This window comes from Suncus etruscus, chromosome 4 (assembly GCF_024139225.1).
Source record: "Suncus etruscus isolate mSunEtr1 chromosome 4, mSunEtr1.pri.cur, whole genome shotgun sequence".
In the NCBI taxonomy this organism is placed as follows: Eukaryota; Metazoa; Chordata; class Mammalia; order Eulipotyphla; family Soricidae; genus Suncus; species Suncus etruscus.
In genome coordinates, this window is record NC_064851.1 from 76216498 (window position 1) to 76234431 (window position 17934).

General features: G+C 38.5%; 1 protein-coding gene and 1 non-coding gene across 2 annotated transcripts in view; one reads left to right on the forward strand and one right to left on the reverse strand.

Moving 5' to 3' along the window:
- Positions 1-17934, forward strand: part of CRYBG1 (crystallin beta-gamma domain containing 1) — a 56339-nt gene that overhangs the window by 16833 nt on the left and 21572 nt on the right. The window contains exons 5-10 of the mRNA XM_049771230.1: positions 1206-1371; positions 2904-3043; positions 12723-12849; positions 15441-15476; positions 16452-16606; positions 17773-17899. Coding sequence (XP_049627187.1) covers positions 1206-1371; positions 2904-3043; positions 12723-12849; positions 15441-15476; positions 16452-16606; positions 17773-17899 — 751 coding nt within the window. The remainder of the gene's footprint in view (positions 1-1205; positions 1372-2903; positions 3044-12722; positions 12850-15440; positions 15477-16451; positions 16607-17772; positions 17900-17934) is intronic.
- On the reverse strand, positions 9483-9589 carry LOC126008380 (U6 spliceosomal RNA). The gene has a single exon (XR_007495716.1). It is a non-coding gene; the product is annotated as a U6 spliceosomal RNA (small nuclear RNA).

Consider the following 17934-nt stretch of genomic DNA (forward strand, 5'->3'; position numbering starts at 1 on the left):
AATGAGGTTTTCTTAATTGTTTGAACGTTATTGGGAGATACAATTTAAAAATAATGCTTTCCAGGGCCGGAGAGATGGCATTGAGGTAAGGCGTTGGCCTTTCATGCAGAACGTCATTGGTTTGAATCCCGGCATCCCATATGGTCCCCTGAGCCTGCCAGGAGTAATTTCTGAGCATGGAGCCAGGAGTGACTCCTGAGCACTCCTGAGTGTGACCCAAAAATCAAAAAAAAAAAAAATAATGCTTTCCAGTATCATGGATATAGTCCCTGTATCAGCATATCCATTGATACTGTCCTAATAATTTCAAACCTCTCCAAGATTTTTTTATATAAGAATAAAATCATGTCAGTATGTGTCCATTTGTCTGAAAAATTTAACGTTCAGAAGTCTCCAGGAACTGGAAATTCCACAGGACATTAGTAACTCTAGATTATATTGATATTCAAATATCTCTTAGATCCTTATGTAATTACTGAATGATCAGAGATTCAATTTTGCTCAGTAAAGTTTTAGTTTGGGGGAAGAGATTTTTACTATTTTGATTGCTAGAAAGTGGAGTGCCACCATAAAGTATTTATAATAAGGCATACATAGGATATTTGAACAGTCAAACCTTTCTCAACAAGACTGGCTGATAGGCCTTTTTCATTCCTATTTCTCTACTGTCGACCTACTCAGGCTGCATCTTCATCTTTGAATATCTGCTCCTATCTCCTCTACCTATGAACCCTGCTAACCCTTGAATATTTTTCTTTGGGGGAAAAACCTTTCCAAACTTTCCAAAGGCTGGAGCTAGAGTGTGGTTGGTGGCTTTCTTCCAAGTAGGTGCACTAAATAGTTGCTAACTTAATATATGCAACTTTTTGAACTAATTGTACCCTCCTCAAATGACTGCACAATGCTAATTTGTTCATGCAGCTCAAGGGAAACTAAGAAATATCTTTTAGGTGGCTGCTGCTTCTTAGAAAGTTGAGATAGTAAAATAAACATAAGTATATGACAAGCTTTGAATGCCTAACAGTTTTCCTCTCTTGTTTATATAATTTATCTTCATTTTAAAATAAAACATAAAGTCACTATATGTAAAAAATGTAATGTAATCCAGATCTATCATCACTTTGTTTAGTTTGTGTGTAAATAAAATTAGTTGACAGAAAAAAAATAAAAAAGACTGGCTGATAGTTTTACTGTTTTATTCTCAGTTGGATTTTGTACGAGAAACCAAATTTTGAAGGACACTCCATCCCTTTAGAAGAAGGAGAATTGGAGCTTTCTGGTCTCTGGGGTATAGAAGATATTTTGGAAAAAAATGAAGAGACAGAGTCTGCAAAGCCTGTGGTGATTGGCTCAATCAGACACGTGGTCCAGGTAGGTATGGAAAAGCTGTGCTTTATCCATTCAGCAAATATTCATTCATTGAACTCCAACGATGATTTTTATTTAAAAGGACTCATTTTTTTTAATAAATGATAAAATACAATACTCATTGGTACTTTATGCTTGTATTTTCTGTTAAGTATTTGTACAATTTAAGTGATTAGAAAAATAAATTCTCTAACGTCATATTACCTCACCATTTCTAAAAGTAAGCCGTATTATCCCTTACCATCTCTGTTCTCATATTCAAATGTTTTTTACTTAATAGCCTTGTTTTAGTAAATTCTATGAGAGAGATTTTAGTTTGTTTGTTTTGGGCCACACCCCAAACAACAAATCTCGGGGCTTCCTCTTGGCTCAGTACTCAGGGATCACTACGTGGAGGTGCTGAAGTAAGATATGAGGGACTAAAGACAGAACTTGGGTTGACCACATGCCAGATGAGTACCCTATTCATTGTACTATTTTTCTGACCCATGTGACATTTTTTCAGAACTGTCTTTTGTGGTTATCATAATAGTGAGTACTTAATAAATTGAGTGTTCTTATAGACTTAAGGTATATCTTCATATATAAGTATTAACTTATATACTTATGCATTTATAGACTTAATAAATTGAGTACTTAATAGATTGAGTGGTTTCTACTGCTCTTTTGGAAAATAAATAATACAAAAAACCAATTCAATTGACAGTTCAAATCTGGGGTTTCATTCAATTTAAAAAAAATAAAAGAAACAGTTTTTTAAAGCCCTTAATGGATTTAAATTTCTTGCTTCCTTTATTTATTGATAAAAAAAAGTTGTATCAGAATCTTAGTGACTCTTGAAGTTTGGTTATTTGAGTTTCTTTTGCAATATAATGCAAACTTTATTCCAGTGGAAAATTAAAAGCTTATCTGTGTAACTGAGATGGACAACTGGGTCCAGTGGGGTGAAAAAGAATGCTCTAAATGAACAATGAGTAACAGTTTTTGGCAAAGGAACATGCCACCTGCTTCCTGTACCATCGTTCCTGAGTGACTAAAAGGACAACTGATTTTTTTAAAATTAGTTGTTTTATAACTTTTCTCTGTGGCCCCCTCTGACCTTGTTTCCTTCCTGTGGCCTCCCTATTCTACTGTCTGGCCCCCTTGCCTTATCCGTAGCCTCTTATTTACATGACTTTCTACTATATCCCTCTTGGAATATATGGTCCCACTTGATTAAGGCTGTTCTAAATGACTATCTTTAATGCATACACATACTGATTAGTCAGTCATGAAGATCTCCTTTTAGGACTACTGTAGTGTATAAAATAATCTATCTGCAGATTGTATTTATTGCTTATATAATATTGTTAGTAAAGCAAGAAAGGGGTAAGATTTCAGGTACTTTATGAAATACATGTGTACTGAACCAAATTTTATTTAATTACTTAAAAAGGATTTGGCTCTCCCTGTAGAGTGAAATGCATGGTATAGTTATTAATAGTATATATATATATATATATATATATAATATGAATGTCTGTATTTTTCCTTAGGATTACAGAGTTAGTCAAATTGATTTATTTACTGAACCAGAAGGGCTGGGAATCCTTAATTCCTACTTTGATGATGCTGAAGAAATTCAGGGATTTGGTGTAATGCAGAAGACTTGTTCCATTAAAGTACATTGGGGCACGTAAGTTATTTCTCTCAAATGCAATTTCAATGAGACTAATTTTGTAAGTGCTGTTTTGGAAAGAGGACTAAGAAGTTTCTCTGGTTTGTTGTTAAATTATTATTGTTCAATAAGGTATATCTTTGGTATACCTGTGGCATCAGATTCAGCACTCATACACAAACACAAATCACCGAGGGAACTTCATTAGAAAGAAACTACATTTATTTATTGTCTGAATTTCTTTTTTTTATTGAGGAGCCTGATTCTTTTAAAGCCAAATAAAAGATTCTATCTTTTTGGCAATTCAAAGGAGGTAAACATGTGCCTGTGTTTTGGGGGGTGGGGATGGGGTGGGATGGGATGAAAGCCAGCATATATGGGGCTTCCTGTGGTAACACAATGCTGTTCAGACTCCTAGAATGTAGGTTTTATAAGCTACAGGAAACTGCAAGAGTATTTTGAAGAAAGTGGGATATCTTAAGTGGAGAAATCACAAAATACAGACTTCAGTACCCATGACCCTGGTCTCAAAGGCAGAACACAGAGCCCAGTGCCAGCAGAACATAACCACTGAGATGTAGGAAATGGTACTAATGTTTCTTTGCATTTTAATACAGATGTCCTTCTTTTAATATTTTCTTTTTGAGGTTGCTGGAGTGATAGCACAGCAGGTAGGGCATCCCACATGTCCCCCCACTGTCAGGAGTGATTTCTGAGCACACCCCTGAGTGTTGCCGGTTGTGGCACAAACCCTAGCCCCACACACACTTATTTTTTCTTTTTGTGACAGTGCACACTAAGTCGGTGGTAACATATGTGTGTACATATGTGTATATTCATGCATTCAAGAATGCTCAAAAGGTTTTTATTGATGGAATATTGATAAAAGCATTTATATAGTCTATCAGGTAGTAGATGCCACAAGGAGTGTATGTTAGGGAGAGCGTTTGTGGTTATACTCTGTTAGTGGTCAGAAAGGGTCTACATTACAATAGAGTCCTGAAGGAAGAGAGTAGCCCTGGAGATATGTAGGGAGGAGATTCAGGGGAAGTAATGTAGACAAATTTGGCTGGGCGTGCATGTGCCATGCTCAGGGGCTGAGGAGTCAGAAATCAAGAGTGAGAAATTGGGTGATGAAAGAAAGGCCTCCTGTCAGTCAGGTTTTTTAAGCCTGGGGAGTAACTCTTAATACTTTTTTTTTTTTTTTTTTTTGGTTTTTGGGCCACACTGGCGGTGCTCAGGGGTTACTTCTGGCTATCTGCTCAGAAATAGCCCCTGGCAGGCATGGGGGAACCATATGGGATGCCGGGATTCGAACCAACCACCTTCGGTTCTGGGTCGGCTGCTGTGCTATCTCTCCGGCCCCCTCTTTATACTCTTTTAAATGACATGATAGTCATTGGAGAATTTTGATTTAACTAGTATTTTACAAGCATTCAAGCATCTATGCAGAAAATAGATTATAAAAATACAAAAGGTTGGAAGCAAAGGCACCAGTTATAATCAATTGATGATATAGATAAGAAAAGAGGCTTTGTGGCCTCACATGATAGTAGTGGTAGAACATGGTCAGATGCCAGATACCTTCTCATGGAAGAAAACATTTGCTAATGGATTCTGTTTGGGATATATTGGCTGATACATGATCTTAACAGTTATTACAGAGAAATGTTGAAAAGCTGGTTAGGTTGGGAATAAATTCTATTTGGAAGAGGCTGTGCTGGAATTGGTTGTTTTCCCTTCAAAGTAAAAGGCCAGGAAGTAAATCAAATGTAGTGGGGAGGCTAGAGCAGAAATTTAGAAGTCATCAATCTCAAATGGAGCCAATGGAAAAAAAAGAAATTTTCTAAGCCTTGGGTAAATTTTTACTTGTTGGTTGTGTTTGTTTTGGTGTCCCACCAAATTGTGCTTATGGCTTACTACACTGCACTCAGGTATCACTCCTGGAAGGCACAGGGTAACATGTGAAATGCTGAGGATTGAACCCAGTGGGTTACATGCAAGGCAAGGGCAATCCTGTTGTACTATCACTCTGGCCCTACATTGGGAACTTTTTAAAAGATGTAGTGACTGAGAAGAGAACAAGGAATAGGAAGGAAAACAACTATCTTCTCTTAGCTGTTTTTAATTTTTTCATATGAAAATATCTATATGTCTTTTCCCTTTTTTAAGTATTAAAGTTAAGAAATACCACTATCCTTTGAAAAAAAAAAGTAATAGTCCTCTGGCATAATATTTAATGAGTCAGGCCTGAGCTATGTTAACACAAAATGAGCTATACTTAAGTGATGTTTCTAATCTAGGAAAGTTTAACTTTGTCTTTGAGGCTGTCAAAGTTTACCATTGATGATGAATTTACATGGTCACTCATATAGATAGACATCTGTATGCTAACTGTTTATTTGCTGCTTTTAGGGTTATAGAATACTACTTGGAGGTCAATTCAAATTGTTGGCTTGATTGATCAGCACTGTGATAAGGACAGTAGTACTTAATGGATCTCCAATGAGGGTTTTAATGGTGTGAGAGACTAAAGCTGATAAGTGCCTTAGTTCTTTTGTTTGTTTGTGTGTTTGTTTTTTGGATTACACCCAGTAGTGCCCATGGGTTACTCCTGGCTCTGTGCTCAGAAGTCACTCCTGGCTGGTTTAGGGGACCACATGGGATATGCTGGGATTTGAAAGGAGTCCATCCTGTGTTGGCTACGTGCAAGACAAACGCCTTACCACTGTGCTATCACTCTGGCCCCTGCCTTAGTTCATTTTGCTTCTGTTGGTGGACTGGTTTCATGGACTATAAAAACTATGTGGGGAACTTTTTAGATTCCATGAGGTTTTTTTGATTTTGGTTTTGGTTTTGGGCCATAACCGGTGACTTTCAGGAGTTTCTCCTGGCTATGTGCTCAAAAATTCCTCCGGGCTTGGGGGACCATATGAGACGTGGGGAGAATCAAGCCACAGTCCATCCTAGGCTAGCTCATGCAAGGCAGACAGTCGCCTTATTGCTTGTGCTACCGCTCTGGCCCCAGATTCCATGAGTTTTATCCCAGATTTTCAGACTGCTCACTTAGTTAAGCTCTTTTACACATGCATAGTATAAGAATTTTACTTGGAAAAATTTTGGAGGGGCTACTAAGGAGGTCTGGGGCCAACCTCAAATTATCAGCTAACCAAGCCAACTGTTCAATGAGAGAACCTAAAGAGTGGTGTTTTTCTGACTTTGCTTGAGTACATGGGCCACCCCAGAAATGTAGAGGTCTCTAACACCCCCCACAGTATTGAGGGGCTGCCAGAGCTGCCACCAGCTATAACCAAGGAACCATGTGGTGCCAGGAACTGAACCCAAGTCAGAAGCATGATAGACCTGTAACCTAAATACTCAACTCTCAGGTCCCTCTGAAAATGTCTTATGTAAAAAATTTAGTAATTTCTAACTAACATGCCTTTTTCTTGATTTTGAACCTTGGTTATAAACAGCTAACTATACCAGAACCCATATTCCTAGGGGCAGAGGTTTACCTCTTTTAAAATATGTTTCTACTAAATAAAAACACAGAATTTTAGCACTTCAAAAGGATCATAAAGCACATCTATGCTGCTCTATCATGTAAGCAAGATTAGGATTATTTGTGAGCAGAACAGATACAAATTTTATGAAAGAAAGAAAAGGATTTATTTTACTAACCAAATATTTTTGATCAAATTTATTATAAATATTTTATGTGTAATATGTTGTATTTGTTAATTATGAAGGCTAATAATAAGATAAACCCTTACGTATGCATTCCTAACTCAGGACCTTCACTGATGATTGTCCCAGGCCTGTTGTGTCTTACAATGATTCTATCCTAACAATTCCTCCCTACACAGACCCCATGTCCAGAATTTTGTTTTCTTCATTTCTTTATTTTACAGTGTAGCATCTGTCCTTGCAATATTGCAATTATGCTTACTCTTAAAATTTTTGTTGTTGTTGTTTTTTGGGTCACACAGTGACCAGTGCTCAGGGGTTACTCTTGGCTCTACGCTCAGACATCGCTCCTGACAGGCTCAGGAAACCATATGGGATGCTGGGATTCGAATCATCATCCTTCTGCATGCAAGGCAAATGCCCTACCTTCATGCTATCTCTCTGGCCTCTACTCTTAAATTTTATAAAAATGATTGGCTGAGAGATAATTCAGGGGTTAAGGCACTTGCATTGAAAGTGGCTGAACCCTTCATATAGGCACTTGAGTACTGCCAGGTATGACAATAAAATAAAAAAGACAGACAAAAACATTAAACTTTGCTGAGATACTGATGAGACTATCAATGTTTTAGTATTTCATCATGCTATCTATTATTCACTGTATCTATTTCCTTGGGTCACAGATCATATCAAGCCAAATTTTTATGAGAGACTTCATATGTAGTCCTTCAAAAATAGAAAAACTAGTTTAGTGGAAACCCATATAACATCTGTTTTGATGCATGGATTGGTATTTTCCATATTTTTTTGGTATTGTCCACTAATTTTTTGTCTGCTCTTGAAAACAAATTAGGACCTTTCATATTTACAGACTCTGGTCTGAGTCTCTTTATAAATAGTCTCTAATATAACTGTGACACTTATGAAAATTAGTTATAACCACTGGGAAAATGAATCTGTAGTTCATAATCAGTTTCCCCAGTTCTTTCAGAAATGGCCTTGATGGATATTTTTCTCTAATGCTGGACCAATCCAAGTTCATGGGGATATGTTGGTTTATTTGTCTCTGTAGTATCTTTGATTTTCTTCCTTGCCACTTTTGGAAGAATTTAGGTCAGCTGTCTTGGAAAAGGACCACATACGGATTTAGCTCAGTCTTTCCTTGTAACGTAGAGTACCGTATTTTTGTACCATAAGACACACCCCAACCCCCAAAGTCTGTGCATTTTACAGAGTGAATGGCACCTGGAGTTGAAGCCTTAGTGCAGGGGAGGAAGCATAGACTAACTACTTGACATCCTCAATGTTACGGCCCCTTTATTGCGCAGACATACCATAAAGTATGAGCAATCAGGTTAATGCACTTCACCATCACATAGAGAGCTTTCATTTAAGACCATTTGACTGCTGCTGCAACTTTTTTTATATTAACAAAAAAGTATTTAAAAATGTTTTTTTATTTTCTGATGTAAAAAAAGTTAAATATGTTTAACCAGCTGAGGACTGGCGTATTTTAAATATACTTTGGCCTCGAAGTCTGTTTGTTCCCAGCCACCATCTGATGGCGTCTCATGTTACATCATTTGCTTTAGATTTTGGGGGGGTTTGGGGTCACACCTGAGAGTTCTCAGGGGTTCCTCCTGGCTCTATGTTCAGAAATCACTCCTGGCAGGCTCAGGGGACCATATGGGATGCCGGGATTTGAACCACCTTCCTTCTGAATGCAAGGTAAATGCCCTACCCCCAGGCTATCTCTCTGGCCCCTAGAATATTTTTTTTCTTGTTTTCCTCATCTAAAAACTATGTGCGTCTTATGGTCAGGTGAATCTTATTGAGCGAAAAATATGATATATAGTCCATAGTGACTCCTAGTTCCTATAGGTTTGAGTCTTAATATCAGACCAATGAAGGATGAAAGGTATTGTCAAGGATCTTTCCTTCATGAACTGAGTGACATATATTCTGATTGTGTTAGAGAAGGTGGCCTATGTGAATTTGTTTTCTAGTACTGACACCAAGTTTCGTTGCCAGACTAAATAAATGCTCCCCACAGTGCTTCCTTTAAGAGACCTGTTTTCCCCTTGAAGATTCAAAGCCCCTTCTTGTTTGAATAACCTCAGTCAAAGTCATTTTGATTATCCTGTTGGTTTCTATAAATAACACACTCATGTCAGAAGAATAAGACTGGAAATTCATCTGGAAATACTGATTTTGATTTTGTCGAACAAGATAAAACTACCCCCCCCCCGTCTTTAAGGGTATTTTTGTTTTATGTGTATTTTATTTTGTTTTATTTGGGATTTTTAATAACTCCTGGCTGTGCTCAGAGCTCACTATTTTCTCTGCTCAGGACTCACTCCTGGCAGAGCTTTGGATTCAAACTGGGGTTGGGTGTATGTAAGACAAATACTATATCCTGTATATTCCTTAACTCCTGTACAATATCTCTGGCCCTTGTTTTGTTTTTGTTTGGGATGCTTCCCAAGTGGTGTTCAAGAAACCCAAAGGCCCTATCAATCTTTCAATTGGCTTTTGTCCAATAAAAGATCCAAAGGATTTGATGTTGCTTGGGTCTTGTAGTGTTCTAGATACCTGGACCACAACAGTGCCACTGGGGCACGCCATGGCTATACCTAGCTGTTTGTAGAGGATTATGTGGTGCTGAAAATTGAGCCTGGATTGGGCACATGCTAGGCATAAACCTAACTGTTTAATATGTACTATGTACCAGTCACTTAAAGGATATTTTAAGAGAGTAATTATTTTTTTAAATATGGAACACTTCACGAATTTGTGTATCATCCTTGCGCAGGGGCCATGCTAATCTTCTCTGTATCGTTCCAATTTTAGTATATGCGCTGCTGAAGCAAGCACTGAGTAATTATATTTTTAATAAGCATAAATGACCATTATTATTTCAGCAGTGTTCATTTATATATTTTTTTCTTAAAGTCTTTTTAGGTGTAGAGACATAAAGTGAAAAGAATGCCAGGGATTATGAGAGGGTCTTTCCAAAGGAGAATTTCCTATATTTTAAATGTATTTTTAAGTGAAAGTTTATGCTTTATAGTTTTAGGGTAATTTCATACAGGGTGATAAGGTACAAAGGGACATACAAGACTATCTTTAGAAATTAAAATAACACTGCCTGAAGAAAGTTTCCCTCTTTCCTGATGACCTCATGAATCATTTATCTTGTTGGATTAGAGTTTAGGAACAATGTTCCATGTTTTGTATGAGTTTTCCAAGTTGTCCCAATATTCTTAAATGCTCAGGACAGAGCAGGCCCTGAGCATGTCTACCTGGAAGCAAGGTCTCAGTCTTCTCAAATTCGTCACCTTATGAGTTTTGTTTTGTTTTTAATCAAACTCCCCATGATGATACATAACCCTCTGGAAAGGTTATGTATAAACTACAGGTATCAAAGAAAATGAAATGTTTAATATTGGCTATACAAATTCCTACAACTCCCCAACCACAGAAGAAAAGACATCATGGAGAGATGGGTTAATCTAGAACCCCCTGTTATTTATGAATTGAGCACACAACCATTGTGGAATTTCACAATGGGGCCTGTGATTTGGACATCTAATAGCACTATCTGGGGCAATCTGCCTGTATAAATAAAGCATGAACTCAATCTATGATAGTTGTGTTTATTTAATTTTAATAAAGACATGTAATGCTGAGCTATAGGTATAGTATAGAGACAAGATATTTACTTGCCTTGCATGTGGTGACTCTGGTTATCTAGAACTGCCAGAAGTGATCCCCAAGCTAGAATTTTGCCCTGAGCACTTCCAGGTGTGACAGTTACAACCCCCAAACAAACAAAGAAACCTCAAAATACATAATTCTTGTTTTGTTTTGTTTTTTTGTTTGTTTGTTTTTGGGCCACACCCAGTGACGCTCAGGAGTTACTCCTGGCTATGCGCTCAGAAGTCGCCCCTGGCTTGGGGGGCCATATGGGATGCCGGGGAGGGGTGGGGGTCGAACCGCAGTCCATCCTAGGCTAGCGCAGGCAAGGCAGACACCTTACCTCTAGCGCCACCGCCCGGCCCCAAAATACATAATTCTTAACAGTCATGCTTTCAACATAAGGATATTTCAAGGATCTCCCTCTCAACTTCCATTTTGTTGTTGTTTTGGAGTTTAGTGACATTACACACATGTCCATAAGAAAATTCTTTTCTTCTTAGGCTATATTTTTTAAATTGAAGTATATATAACAGAGAGGTGCACAACAAATCATAGTATACAAGTTGAAATGTTTAGAGTGTAAGCATTCACCCCGATCAAGAAGAAGGATATAACCTGCCTCTTGGAAGCTTCTTTGACCAAGCCTTCCTCACCCCCAAGTAATGATTAGCCTGAATTCTAATATCTAGATTCATTTTGACCCATCACTTATCCACTAGCATATCCTCTCAGTGTTCCTGTGTATGTACAGATGGGTTTTCAGTAGGATTCTGATGGCATATCCAATGTAATTAGTGCATTTTAAAGAAGTTACTGATTAATCCAGGAGAAGCTTTCATAAAATGATCCCCCATAATATGCCTTTGGCCAACATTGGGAACAAGAGAAAAAACAACAAAAGAGAGCCATACCTATTTTACTGGGAAAGATTTCATTTCCAGTCTCCCTTCTCTGGACACAGGTAACCAGGTAGAGCTGCCAAGTAGGACATTGTGGGGAGACAAACAAAGAATGGGGTTATATAAATGATCATCAGCAATCTTGCATTAGTTTACAAAGAGGATACTGCAGCACCTTTTACATGAAACGGTCTTTCTTCCACAACATCACATGCCCAGATCCTCCTAGTAATGAACATTGACATGACTTTGCATAATCATTAGACACTATTCAAACAAGCATGATTTTCTGGTTTTCTGGCTTCTAGCACTTTAGATAGAATATTGCAGGGTGAGGTGGTTGGTTCCCTGATCTCAGCAGCATCGCCAAGAAGCTGGATTGGTGGGTGTGGCATCGAAAAGCCACAAAAATCGAGTCTAAGAACTCAGTAAAGTTTGGGGCCTGGGAACAAGCAGCCTGTCCACTCTCTAGTCCTCTAAGGACTCCAGTGAGCACTAAACCATGGGCATAGTGATGATGTTGACTCATTGTGAAAAGGGTAATTCTATGCAATGTAGCTACTAAAATGAGAAAAGTGGTCATCAAATGATTGGGAACCTGGCTGTGTGGCAGCTTGGGTCATTATAACCTGGTGGCCGGAGGCAGTGTCCTGAAACTCATCTTTGAAATGAGGACAATAGAGTGACTTCCTCATAGCATTCTTATGAATATCACAGAGGAGATTGTGGGTGGTTTCTTGTGAACATTTGGTGGACATTGCCTTTTATTATGTTTCAGTTCTGTGAAAATGAGTAGTTGGTACCTTCTGGTCTTTAGTGACAAATGAAGTTCATACAACAAAACTGCAGTTTTCCTAGCAAGGTCCTCTCTGGAGACAAGAGAACCACAATTATTTGAAACAAATAGACACTTTAATCCTTTAAAAATAAGTGGAGAAGGAATGAGAGAGAGAGAGTAAGAGAGAGAGAGTAAGAAAATGAGAGAGAGAGAGAGAGAGAGAGAGACAGAGAGAGAGAGACAGAGAGGAGAGTATATATTGGATATGGCATTTGCTCTGCCCATGGCTGACCCAAGTTCAATTTCTGTCTACCTTGAGATCTACTGAACACCTCCAAGAGTAATTCATGAGAGTAGAACCAGTAGTAATTCCTGAGTATCACCGGGTGTGGCACTCAAACCTAAATAAGTAAACAAATAAGCAGTGAAGGCTGACCAAGAAGGCAAATAACAGATCAAGAAGAAGCACAAATAAGGTCTTTTTTCCATGTAACATTCCTCCAGTGTTGCAAGAAATTGGCCTGAATGAGCTCCCTGTCCTCCTATTCTTTCTTCTCTCATGGTATATTCTACTGAAACCAAACCAGTTAGGAAGCAACTCTGCATTTCACCTTCTGTGCTGTTTCTTTAGGTGGTTGATTTATGAAGGACCTGGGTATCAAGGTGTCCCTTTTATTCTGGAACCTGGTGAATACCCTGACTTATCTTTCTGGGACACAGATGAAGCATACATCGGATCCATGCGACCTCTGAAAATGGTAAAAATGAACTAACCAAGGGAGTGCTTCTCTGGCAGATAAGCTCTCACTCTAAAACAAAAGCAGACACATAAACAGATATGGAGAAGACCAAGAGGTTGCTCAGCAGGAGCGCAGGAAGTTGCAGGCTCCCCCTAAGTCCCTGAATGAGCACACCTGGTTGTGATCCCAGAGCAGACCAAATCACACAATATCTATATAGGACCCAGTGCTTAAATAGAAACAGTAAGAGATACTTATATGTTATTGATGAGAAAAAGCAGCAAGCCTTTACTTTGCCTTCAGGTTGTTTTCGGCCTCAAAGAGCCACAGGTGTTTGTACCAGACTTCTGCAGGGGTGGTTTAAGAAGTGAAGAGAAATCACTGTGGAAATACTGCAGGACAGAGCCACCCTCCATGTGGGTGATATGCCAGAGGGGATAAGGAGGAGAACATCAGGAGGATTCGCAGTCTAAAAAGGACAGTTTGAGGGGAAGATGTAGGAATATGCATGCATGTAACATATGCAGCACATTCACCAGAGCACAACTGGGAAGGACTCGGCTTACTAAGAACCTTCCTCTTGACAATGGGAGACTCTGCTGGGTACAGCTTTGAAGATGCAGGGAGTGGAGGTTCCCAAAGAAGTTTGTCCTAGTATTTGCATGAGAAAGGGGCCTATATTTCCTCTACCCACCTTATTCCATACCTGTGTAAGACAGAAGATCCAGGACACATTTTCTTTGCCCAGCACTGACCATAGCATGGGCGTTAATATGGAAGGTGTCCACTCAGTCCTCATGACACCAAGACTCCTGAAACACTTGTTTTCTAGGGTACATGGACCCAAATTCCATCCCTGGCACTGAATGGTCTATCAAGCACAACCATGTGTAGCTATGGACTGTTCCAAGTACTACCAGGAGACTTGGATAATCCTGGGCTCCACCAAGCCTGAGAAGCACTGTATGCTGCTGTCCTCACAATTGAATTGCCGGCCCAGTTGGCCAATAATTTCTTGCAAGGGCCCCTGGGGCCACCTGAGCACCACCTAAACATGTCTTGACATTCCACTTTTTACTTTTCTCCTGAGCTAGAAATAGAAAGTATGTTGGAAAATAAAGAACCTAATATTTTTTTTATCTTAATTCTTGCCTTTCTGCCAAAGCATGTGTTTTCACTTTCATGGGCCTTGATGCAATTGATTTAGGGCTTTCCTCCGCCTTAAATTAAATCCACTGTCAGAGAACAGTGATTTTTATGAATGTAAGAGATTACTGTCCCCAGTTTTGAATGATTTTTCTTTTTGGTATTGGTTCCACACCTGGCTGTATTCAGATATCATTCTGGTGAGACTCAAGGGGTTCTATGGATTGCTAAAGGTGAACCCATGTTAGACACATGCAAGATTAAATTCTTTACCAGCCCCCAAATCAGGTTTTTGTTTTTTGTGGGTTTTTTTTTTTTTTGGTTTGTTTGTTTTTGGGCCACACTTAGTGGTGCTCAGGTGTTACTTCTGGCCTTGCACTCAGAGATCGCTCCTGGTGGGCTCAGGGGACATATGGGATGCCAGGGAACAAACCCGGGTTCATCCTGGATCTGCTGCATGCAAGACACATGCCCTACCGCTACCCTACAAATGCCCTATCACTTCAACCCCCCTCCATAGCAGTTTTTAATGACAATTTACAAAACTGAAAATTAGGACTTTTGGAAAGAATACTTTAGAAAAATGAATTTTGTGGTATAAGCCCTGGTTTGTTGATAAGATCAGCTACATTCTTTTGTAACTACAGTTCATGTGCTACATTTGAACGTTGCTGTCCTTTTTCTAAAAACATTAAACATACATTGGTGAAAAGGATACTTACGATTTTCTCACTATTGATTTTAGTTCTTAACCTGTTGAGTATTTCTATGTAACACCTTTTCAGTTGTTTGTTTTTAACTTATTTGGGTATGGGGAGGGGGGGCTCAAACCCAGCCAGGACTTAACATATGTATGACATGAGCTGTCATTGAAATCCATCCCGGGCCCTCAGTAGTTATCTTCTAGACTGGTTTTAAAAAAGTTTAAAAATTTTTTTCCTCATGAAAGTCTTAATGCTGCCTAAAGACCTAATTTCAAGATGTGTTTCACATTTTAACTAACAATTTAGTGATTTCAAAAGTCCTTCAGATCATACGGTGGACTTAAGTGAGCTTTGTTTTGTAAGCCATAGATTGCAGCAGGCAATGGAGATCACGGGTCAGTATAGCCCAGAGAAGGATTCTTAATGGCAGTGTTGAAGATTGCTGTCCAGGACATTTTAAGCCCTGAGATGTTATGTTTGAGGATATTTTTTAAGTACTATTGGAGGATATACATACTTTTAGAAGTGGTACACCAATATAAAAGAAAAACCCCTAATGCTTATTGGGTCAAAAATAAAACAAAGCACCCCAAACCAGCATATTCTACTTATAGATAGACCGCTTTGAGGTTCTGTTCTGGGCTCTTCCATGTCCACACAGACACATCTGTGTCTGCCTCATCGGTGGTTTTAGAACTGCCCTTCTATAAATCAAAATACCACTAGTTTTCTTATCACATCCTTTCTTTTTCTTTGCAGGGTGGACGTAAAGTTGAGTTTCCTACAGATCCAAAGGTAAATTATATGTTAATTTAAAGTATTTTTTCCTAATCGCTGTCCTTGAAGATAAATACTTGATGATTTCCTTTTGAGTCTTTATCAGATATAATCACGGCCAAAGGAAGTTGGCCTAACTTATACTTCCTTCATGCTGGAAGATAACATTGATGGATTGTAACCAACAGCTATCACCAATAGTCTGTGCAACCATGATGCCTCAAGATCATTGTTGTTTGATATTTATAATTTGTAATGGTATTTACTAATGGCTGGGCCTGTTACTGCTTGCCAGTCAAGGGAATCTCTTTTAAGACAAGTTCCTTCAGCTCCAAAATACTGTTTTTTGTTACAATCCACAACTACAATACAGAATAATCTAGAACTTGTTTTTTTGTTTTTTTCAAAAAAATTTTTTAATTTAGTTAGGCCATACCCAGTGATGCTAGATAGGGGATAGGGGGTATACAATTATAGGGAATGAGCTTGGGGTCAGGAAGAGAGCTCAAGTTAGACAATGTTCTAAGCCTGTGTTAGGCCCTGACTTAATTTCATTTCAAAAGTGACTTAAAACCTGTTGATTCCTCATTTTGTAATTTTATTTTATTTTTATTACTTTTGTTTTAATTTTTTTTTTTTTTTTTGGTATAGCTGGCTTGAAACCCAGAGCCTCACACCTGGAAGACAAGTGCTGTTTTACTGAGTTAAATCCCAGCCCCTTGTTTCCTTAATTTGGCCTAAGGGAATGCTAAATATCAGTTGTAAACATTGAAAAATTTTTTATTTTTAAGTAAGTTTTAAATTTTGTCTTTGACTTTTGCCATATTAGAAAATCTGATTAAAATTTTATTATAAGATACTTTACAATGAATGTGAAAACTCTGTGTCCTTGGATCTGGTGTTATTAAGTAAGTGGTAATAAGAGACTGATGTAATGTTTCTGAGATATTTAGTGTCTTACAAATTATGGGTGTCTTTTCCTTTCTGTTACAGGTCATTATTTATGAAAAGCCTTTTTTTGAAGGAAAATGTGTGGAACTAGAAACAGAAATGTGCAGTTTTAAAGATGGAGAAGAAACAGAAGGAGTGAATGAAGATGGTCATTTGCCTTTCACAGCAGTTGGCTCTATGAAAGTTTTGCGAGGCATGTAAGTAGCCAGGGTTACAAAAAGGGATTCTGCTTATGCCTTTTAATAAGGTAATAAATCTGTTTCACCTCTTTCCCACTGCTCAGAGGCAGCATCTCAGATGATCTAGGATAGTGAATTTCAGTGGCTGTACCTACTTGTGCTCAGCCTACTGTGACCTGGCACTTTGTTCTTTTGGACAGAGCAGCTGGTTTGGGGTCACTCAGCTGAGTCAGTTGGATAAGTTATCTCACCCAGAGTGGTCAAATCCAATCAAATCAATGGTCTTGTTTGATAATTGGGCCAGGGGATGGGGATGGAGAAGGCTACAATCAGAAATGCCCAGGAATCAGTATTGCAGGACTCAGAGAACAATATACAATGCTGGGGATTGAGCCTGGCTCAGTATAGTACAAGGCAAGCACCTTACCCCTATATTATTGCCCCTAATTTCCCATTTTTTTAAGATTTTATTTTACATTTATAGCTATATGTATTTCTCAAGAGATATTACAAGAATTAAGGCATTTGAACAAAGCTGATTGGATTCAATCCCTAGACCACACATGATCCACTGAGCTCTACCAGGAATGAGCCCTGCACATAGAGACGGGAGGATGGCCCAAATGCATATATAGTGAAAAATGCATGCTATTTTATTTTGGGTTTGGTTTTTGACCATATCTGGTGGTGCTCAGGAACTGCTCCTGGCTTAGTGCTTAGGTGACCATGTGTTGCCTAGAATTTAATCTGGCCTTCCACATGCAAAGGCTGGAACACCTATTCCAGCCCTTTGAACCATCTCTCTAATACATACTTTTTGAATTACTGCTTGACATTGACTCATTTTATTTGCTTAAGTTCTTTTGCGTCAGTCTAATTAAACACACAAAAGATGGGGACATAGCATTCTTTCTCTTTCTTTTTCTCTTGCTTTCTCCTTCTCTCTCTCTCTCCCCCTCTCTTCTTCCCCTGCCCATATTACCTCCTCTTTTTTCTCCCAAATATTGATATTTTACTTGGTTTATCTTCTTGAAATTGTTCTTTTGTCCCTACATTTCAGTAGCCATAATGACTCCATCCCAATAGATTTATAATCATTTGTTTTTGTGTGTGAGATTTAAATATGCATGGAGTGATTTGTCACCACAGAAAATGACTACTTGTCTATGCTCTTTCTTTTGTAGTTGGGTTGCTTATGAGAAGCCTGGATTTGCAGGTCATCAGTATTTGCTTGAAGAAGGAGAGTACAAGGACTGGAAGGACTGGGGAGGTTACAGTGAAGAACTTCAGTCCTTACGCCCTATATTAGGTGTAAGTTTCAAAAATATGGCTAGGGGCTGTGAGTT